An 8,493-nucleotide genomic window follows, 5' to 3' on the forward strand; every position below is an offset into this window, starting at 1 on the left:
TTTAATTTTTAATTGGAAATTATTTTGTTTGGACAAATGATTCAATAAGGTATAAATCATAAGTTTTGCGAAAATAAAACAAAATACAGACAATACTGAACTCTATTACTCTTAACGCTAGTCACTCGTACTTTGAACAGTAAAATGATATTTGTCGAGGAAATAGTTTAAAAGTGACTTTAGTATAGTTGTACTTGAAGATATGTGATCAAATTATGGATTTTACGCGCACCACATATTTGCAACTCGTAGCCTGTCTAATGCAAATATATCTAGAACAAATTAAAAAATCTAAATAAGTGAACCAGCAACATTGCAAGACTAAAGTGTACAATAATGGAGGAAAATATATGGGAACATGTAACAGAATGGGATCATGTCACTCAATCTGATAAAGATGAATTTGTAATTATAGACCATACCAATTCCAGGGAGACTTCAATTTTCCCTCCTGACAATCACCAAGATTTGCCACTCACTACTACTCCAGAGGCAGAGGAGGAGGAAGAGGATAGTAGTGATCATGATGGTATTCAACAAGTGCCCCGTCCAGCTCACGATCAGCGGTGGAGGGAGTGCTTCAATATGTTAAACTCTGGAATCATTCGAGTTGCTTATAAGGTTCGATTTTATGCGGTTTGTGTGGCTAAATTATGGCCCCTTGCTGCTGCTGGATTACTTGTTGTGATTGTTTCTTATCGGAAGCTGACCCCGTGGAGGAGGCGGCTGCCTAAGAATAATGAAGACCAGTGGATGCTTCTCAGCAGAGAGAAAGATCAGGTTCGTCTTGTATTGACGATTAGCTTAAAATGAAGCTTGTTACACTTTTTACAGTGTACGTAGTGGCTGTATAGGCTGATAATGTCAGTAGGTGCTAACTTAAGTTTTAATCTCAAGTTTTTAATAAACATAGGGTCAAGGTCTAACACGAAATACAAATTTAAGACTTCAACTACATATTGCAATTTCAGTATCGTATCCTAAAAACTGTCTTCTGGTCTTATTCTGAAATTGGTGCTGCTCGCTTTATGTAGAAAATAAACCATCTCCTGCTCCAGATTGCGAAAATGAATGAAATTTTGTCGGCAAGCCAAAGAGTTCCAGTACATCGAGTTGTTTGAGAGTGATCATACGATGTTGGCTCAGGATTCCAGTGAAAGGAGAGGCTGATTATACCAGACCAGAGAGGAACCTATCTAAAGCTTCATGTTGAGTTGTTTGAGAGTGATCATACCATATTTGTGGCTTACTTGTGCAAGTTTTTGCTTGTTTGTTCTCTCGAGTATTGGGGTTATTTGCTATGATATCGTGTATATATATCTATGTTGAATGACGAAGCACTAAATCTGTACTGTGACTTCATAAAAAAGAGGATTAGGTTCTATACACTGAAGTTGATAAAAATTTATCTGTTATAATAATTAAGATGAAATGCCTGTGATCAACTGATTTTTGCTTTGCATATACACTGTAAAAAAACTAAGAAAGCTAATGCACATTTGGTTGGATAATCGATGCTCATCTTTAGCATAAACTATAGATTTTAGTATAATATTCATGTCATCATTGGTGGTTATCAGTCTCTAACAACAAAATTACTGCACTAAATGAGCCTGGTACTGTATATATATGAATCAAGAGTAATGAAGCTGTCTCACATCATTTCATTCTAGAGTTAGAGTTTGGTGACACCTTGACAGTAATAATTTCTAGCAGCCGTAATGTCCTTTTTTTGTGCTAGGCAGCTTCCGTAGTAGTTTTGTATCCAGGTTAGCTTCCGTGTTGATCTCTACGTTCGCTATTGTTCATAGGTAATTCCGCTCACTTGCAAAAATCGTATTCTTGGCATTACTTTAATCATTTTTTCACAGGTTTCAAATTTTCTATTTCTTGTTATGGTGAGAGGAGGGATGTTTACCAAGTTACGAGCTCAGAGTAACTATATGATGTGTTCACTTAACATGGATGAAATGAATTTTGACACGAATTGAATGATTATTCTGATCGGAACCAACATTAGGATAAAATTAGTCATGAATTTTAAAAATGCGCAATAATATTAACTCGTCTGTGTGAATGTCCATATATTAGTGGACAGTGTATGTAATTCACAGGGTGAAATCTATATCTTAAGTTACCTTGAAGAGATATAATATCATACTATTACTCACTAAAAAATACCCAAATATCTACACTTAGTTTTGCTATATATACTTAACTCTCTTTGTCTTCGCCTCATTCCAAATATTCAATAATAAGTACTAGTATTAAGTATGGGGAAATACTCTGCATTCTCTGTTTTCTTATTTTCCATTCTTGTATCTCAATCACATGTTTCTGCATGTCCAAAACATTGTGATTTTCCTGCAATTTTCAACTTCGGGGATGGAAACTCCGACACTGGTGCATTTGCTGCTTGGTTTTTCGGGCAGTCGCCTTTCTTTGGTCAGTCCTACTTTAATGGATCTGCAGGAAGAGTTTCCGATGGACGCCTCCTCATCGATTTCATTGGTATGCCTTTTTAATAGCTGCCCTAATATTTTGTCTACTCGGTGATTCTTTTTCTTATATATTGACTTTGCATGAGTAATGATATTGTTTCTTTTTAGCAACTGAATTAGGCTTACCGTTCCTACATCCCTACATGGATTCCCTGGGCGCCAACTTCTCTCACGGTGCTAACTTTGCCAACGTTTTCTCCACTATTCAACTTCCTACTGCCAATGTCATTCCCTCTACTCCCCCACCACGTGGACTTAATCCTGTCAATCTCGACATTCAGGTCGTGTCTCAGTTCTCACAATTCACTAATCGATCACAAACACAAGGTACACCTGCTTACTATTTTTCTTTGAAATTAATAAAAACATACGAGTACTTCAATCTGTTTATATATATTTACCGCTTATATATCTTTCTCAGGAAGAGCGTTTGAGAAGTTTATGCCAGAACCAGAAGACTTTGTGCAAGCTTTATATACTATTGATATAGGCCAGATTGATCTCACCCAAGAGTTCCTCAATAATAGGACTGACGACGAAGTTAGAGCAATTGTACCGGGCTTGATCAATAGGTTAACAGCAAATATACAGGTAAATCATACATAGAACTAACTGCTTTAGTTTCTCAGTGTTTCGGGATACAGATATGCAGTCTTTGAGATAATATTAGTGTTGAGCATATGTAAAATTTCAGATATTATATAGCTTGGGAGGTAGATCATTTTGGATCCACAACCTGGGGCCTAATGGCTGTCTTCCGATTCTTTTGACCCTGGCTCCGGTCCCGGACGATCAACTTGATAGTGCTGGTTGTGCCATACGCTACAATGTTTTAACTCAGTACTTCAATACAGAGTTAAAAAGAGGTGTTGATGGACTTGGAACAGACTTCCCCTTGGCAGCTTTCACATATGTTGACATATATTCGGCTAGATACTCTCTTTATCAGGAACCAGAAAGATACGGTAAGTATACCGACACCGCTGCTGAAATGAACAAGTACTCCCTCACATACTTAACACAGATATGACGGAAAATGAAAGAATTATCATAAATGGGACGGATTTAGTTAAATTTAAGGTGTGTATCAAAAATATATATAGGCGTCCTTAATAATGTTGTTGTTATTAAATCTGAAATGCAGGATTCACACATCCACTGGAAGCATGTTGTGGATATGGAGGAAGATACAACTATGGCGAGAACAGCTTGTGCGGTTCAACCATAACAGTGAATGGGACTCAATTTACCGTTGTACCCTGTGAAAATCCATCCGACTACATAAACTACGAAGGCCAAACCTACACTCAGGCTGCCGATGAAATTACATTTAACAAGATTTCCACCGGACAACTTTCCCATCCACCTAATTCATTGAAAACAGCTTGTCCCCAATTTTCATTGGAGCTCCCTGGAATGATTTAGCTTTTATAATGTATACTATTGTCTATTATGGACTCGGATAGAAGGGTCCGACATGGATACATGTCCAAATATCAGAGTCGGTAATATTTGATAAAATATTTGATAAAATATGCATGTTTTTTTGCACTAAATAAGTGTCCATGTCGTAGTTTTAATGTTCAAACATGGAGTGCCCGGAACGGGTTCTACTCAATAATAAATTAATTGAAGAGTTCAAGTAATATAAACTGTCTGTGTGTTTCGTGTTACTGCCATCACATAATATGACACTAAATCCACCACCACAATGTATTTTTACTCTGCACAATGGTATCCTAATTTTAGGATAAAATCAGTTGTCTAATAAAGATATGCAAGCAGAAAAAGAGACGGAATATCAGGATTAGCAAATTTATTTGACAATTTAATTTGGACAATAGGCCATGACAACGTTGAAAGCAATATCATAACCACAAAGTTATACATAGTTAATTGATTAAACTATAAATTCACCACGAAGATAATACAAAATGTTGACATACTGATCTCAATATTACTTTCGTTAAAGATTTTATCGTCTTCTTTCACGATTACTATAAAGGATTGGTTTAAAATACGTGGTTCTATTTACGGAGATACAATTATATTATCGATAAAACTAGATTTTGTGACAATCAATATCTTACAATTTTATCAAAATATTTGACAATCAAATGCAATATTATTAGTTTTAAACAAACAAGTAGGAGGAAACGAGGGCAAAAAAAAGTAGGAAATATTGTAGTTATCTAATAAACAAGTTACACGGGATATTAAGTGAACTGTGCTTTCTAACAAAATGTAACTAGAGAGCTCTTCACGACCTAATCATATGTCAGACGGCTTATCAAGGATATGTCCCGACTTGAAGTACTGGTACTCCACACCTTTGCACATTGCATATACGGTAAGAAGTGAATCACTCTAAATACACACTGATTTTGTGAGTCAAGTCAAGGGCAAAATCCATGGCAAGGCCTCACGCACACCTATGGATTCAAGTTTGATAAGTGATGACACACACCTGCAAAACTCATGTTTTTTCCTTTTACATAGTGACCAGTAGTCAGTGTGATCTTTGTGCCTCGTCCCGATCAGGAACGACATTGGCCGCCCCTCGATAACAGATGCATCAACATTCAGTTTTAGCCCTCCCTCCAGTCCATGGTAATCTTTTGAATTATTAATTGTTGGTGGTTATCAGTCCCTAACAACAAAATTACTGCACTAAATGAGCCTAGTAAATGTATGAACCAAGAGTAATGAAGCTGTCTCATATCATCATTTCATCCCAAAGTCACAGGTAATAATTTCAAGCTCCGTAGTGTTCTTAATTTATTAGTGCTAGGCAGCTTCCGTATAGTTTTCATTGTTATTGCTAGGTTGGCTTCCGTGTTGATCTCTAACTTCTCGATTTTTAACGCAGACAGTGATATCCCCAGAATTATCATTATAGATTGTGGTATTCTGTTCGTAGAGAATTTAAAATGACAAAACTCAAGAAATAGTTGAACTTTTGATAAGTAGAAATTATTATACTTTTACTTGAGGAAACGCATGCCCGAGTTAACACATCACTCCACACTTATTTTCCATCTGCATTTTATTCATGCTACTAAATATACTCGGACAAATACCACTCACTTATCACAAGGCAGTGGAATTGCAGGGATACTTTGCTCGTGGCGAAAAAAGTTACTGGGATCAACCATTGATTTTACCCGAACCAACCTAAGAAAATTCCTGTTAAAGTAACGTTTACCCCATCTTCTTGCTTGAGCATAGCTTGTGTTGCCTATGGGATTATTGATACCCATCCAAAAATTGATGTAATTCACATATGCACTTCTTGGGTGCCGAGTGACATAAGGTGTTAAATATGCAACTATATTTCTTACCCATTGCAACCGGTTCGCTTCATCCACATCCGTCAATGCATATAAATTAAGCATATACTGGTATCCAGCTCGATACGGAAATGGCAATGCATTGTCTGGAATCTCACTCATACGTCCCCCGAATGGTGTGAACTGTAAAAACGAGGTTCCGTTGGGGAGCTGAAACATTAAATCCCATATTCCTTGGAGCCCTTCTATAGGAATCGGCTCTTTAGTGAAATCGGACCTGCCTTTGAAATCGATCCGGGGCAAAATTGTTGTATTAAGTAACAACTCTGGTGGTGAAAAGAGTGGTAAGTTTGTGAAAAATACCATTGCTTGAATCCAACTAACTTCAGAACAATCTTCTCTAACCAATCCCAACTCAGGGAATTGTTGTTGCATCACTTCTAAAAGATCATCAACTCGGCCGAGATACAACGCTTCAAAATCCATCACCATTGTCTTCCTGTCAGGTCGTGTACTGTTTTCACTTAATACAACTTGTCCATTACATCTTATATCAAGCTCCTTAGGAAACCTAGGTGCCACTGATTGCCACCTGTAAAATATGTTTGTCATGTTTTGTTCCAAATCTCTGAATACTCTGAAAACAGTTACTATTTTTGGAACCGGAACTAGATTTATTTTCCAAGCTACTACGACACCGAAGCTTCCACCGCCACCACCCCGAATGGCCCAGAACCAATCTTCTCCCATTGCTTGTCTGTCAAGGATTCTCCCGTCGGCATCAATTAATATCGCGTCGATTGTGTTATCAGCAGCGAGTCCGTATTTTCGTCTCATCTTTCCGTATCCTCCTCCACTAATTAGTCCTCCAACTCCAACGTTGGCCCATAAACCAGCTGGAAAACCATAATCTGACGTAGCTTGAGAAATTCGATAGTATAGTTCACCATTTGTCACACCCCCACCAACCCATGCAGTTGCACTAGCTACGTCAACCTTGACTGAATTAAAGTTGCGTAAATCAAGTATTACAAACGGGACATAAGCAACATAAGAATGGCCTTCGAAACTATGGCCACCACTTCGAATCCTGATTTGGAGATTGGTCTTTTTGGCACAGTAGATGACGCATTGGATTTGAGATACGGTAGTAGGGGTGATAATGACTCGAGGTTTCGGAGTTGTTGGCCTAGCAAAACGGAGATTGTTGACGGAGTATAATAAGGCTGCGGTATACGAGGAGTTTCGAGGGGTGAAAATGAGTTTGGTGATTGCGGGTGCAGAGTCTTTGGAACATTTAACAACACATTGGACAAATTCATCTGAATTTGAAGCTGATGATGAAAATAAGAGAGTGGAAATGACAAGAAGAAAAGATAGAGCGATTTGTGTAGTAGGAAGCTCCATTGTTGTAGATTTTTGGATGGAATGTGAGTTGGGATTGAATGAAAATGCAGATGATTTATATAGAGACTTCCATTGCAAGGAATAGTAAGAATGATTCGAGGCTACCTTAAAAATAAATTTATCTCTGTCTGTATATTCTAAATGGGTTAAATATCGGTCACTACTTGTCGAAGCCATTTCAATTTGCAAGGAATAGTTAATCTGATATGTTTGATATGCTATTTAACTAAATCTTGTTGAGTACATTGTTTTTGTTAACTCTAATGGCATTACTCGTATGACCGAAAACACACCAGCAAAGAATGAACGTCAATTCTGAGAAAACTTTCTTACCCGTTTGTCGATAAATTTTTGCCCCATATTTCACCTCATTACCAATAGTTTAGGTCTTCTAAAATTTTAGCCACCTAAACTCTAATTCTATTGTTGCATTTTAAGGTTCAGAAACGACGTTCTCTTGGACCAATATCCTCGTCTACACAAAAAAGGGTATTGTACCGTGTTTATACCTAATCAGGTAAAATTGTCATGTTAATGGTATATATTACTTTTTGTTTCTAATCCTAACTATAAACTTAAGTCGGGGATTAAGCGTCACTCTAAAAACTTGATTGATGTTAATATCGAAATTAGTGTTGCGATTCCAAATCTCGACACGAAAATAAGGCTATTTGCAAAGATGTGACACTTCTTAAGATTTGCATATAATTTTTGTTCTCTTAGTACCTGAAAAATGGTATGAAGATATTATAAATGTTATTTTCTATCACGACTATAGATGAGAATGTCGTTATAATAAACTATTACCAATTTTTCAGTGAATGGTGTAAATATATCATTCATAAGTCTCATAAATGTTGATGGAGCAATAGACATTTGAAAAGGCATAACCATCCATTCATACAACTCATTTCTTGTCTTGAAAGCCATCTTTTAATTATTTACCGGCCTCATACGAATTTGATGATAGGCGATTTGTAGTTCGATTTTGTTATCATTACTAGAAAAAGTAGAATATATATCGCCTTTTAGACATCGATTGTAGTGTACACCGATGTAAAAAGTCTTTATTACATCATTTTGGACGTAATCGATGTCTATTAATAAACTTAGTGAGTAGGGTAGAGTTTCCATTAATGTGCCTTGAGCATCCACAGTCTAGATACCATAGACTCTTTCTGTTTCCCTGCTTGCTTAAGAACTGACCTCTGCTTCATCTGATTTGGCCATTAGGGCTAGATTGACATAGTTTATTTCTTCATCTTCATCTACCCCATCAGTTGTCCAATCATTTT

At 36.9% G+C, this 8,493-nt stretch overlaps 2 protein-coding genes across 2 annotated transcripts; one reads left to right on the plus strand and one right to left on the minus strand.

The window, feature by feature from the left end:
• Nucleotides 1–279: 279 nt before the first annotated feature.
• Nucleotides 280–4,030, plus strand: LOC141666817 (esterase-like). The gene is made up of 6 exons (XM_074473025.1): nt 280–780; nt 1,035–2,511; nt 2,610–2,828; nt 2,923–3,092; nt 3,196–3,466; nt 3,646–4,030. Exons 2-6 carry the CDS (start codon nt 2,274–2,276, stop codon nt 3,924–3,926), a joined length of 1,179 nt encoding a protein of 392 aa, XP_074329126.1. The 5' UTR covers nt 280–780; nt 1,035–2,273; the 3' UTR covers nt 3,927–4,030.
• Nucleotides 4,031–5,584: 1,554 nt separating this feature from the next.
• On the minus strand, nt 5,585–7,198 carry LOC141665514 (berberine bridge enzyme-like 8). Its single transcript, XM_074471500.1, has one exon. The coding sequence runs from the start codon at nt 7,196–7,198 to the stop codon at nt 5,585–5,587; it is 1,614 nt and encodes a 537-aa protein (XP_074327601.1).
• Between the last annotated feature and the right edge of the window lie 1,295 nt (nt 7,199–8,493).

Source organism: Apium graveolens, chromosome 6 (assembly GCF_009905375.1).
Source record: "Apium graveolens cultivar Ventura chromosome 6, ASM990537v1, whole genome shotgun sequence".
Classification (NCBI taxonomy): domain Eukaryota; kingdom Viridiplantae; phylum Streptophyta; class Magnoliopsida; order Apiales; family Apiaceae; genus Apium; species Apium graveolens.

Bases quoted from the DNA above. Each gene is read 5' to 3' on its own strand.
- LOC141665514 (XM_074471500.1), bottom strand. From the start codon at position 7,198: ATGGAGCTTCCTACTACACAAATCGCTCTATCTTTTCTTCTTGTCATT.
- LOC141666817 (XM_074473025.1), top strand. From the start codon at position 2,274: ATGGGGAAATACTCTGCATTCTCTGTTTTCTTATTTTCCATTCTTGTA. The intron at 2,829-2,922 runs GTACACCTGCTT...TATCTTTCTCAG, and splicing joins TAATCGATCACAAACACAAG to GAAGAGCGTTTGAGAAGTTT. The intron at 3,093-3,195 runs GTAAATCATACA...GTAAAATTTCAG, and splicing joins GGTTAACAGCAAATATACAG to ATATTATATAGCTTGGGAGG.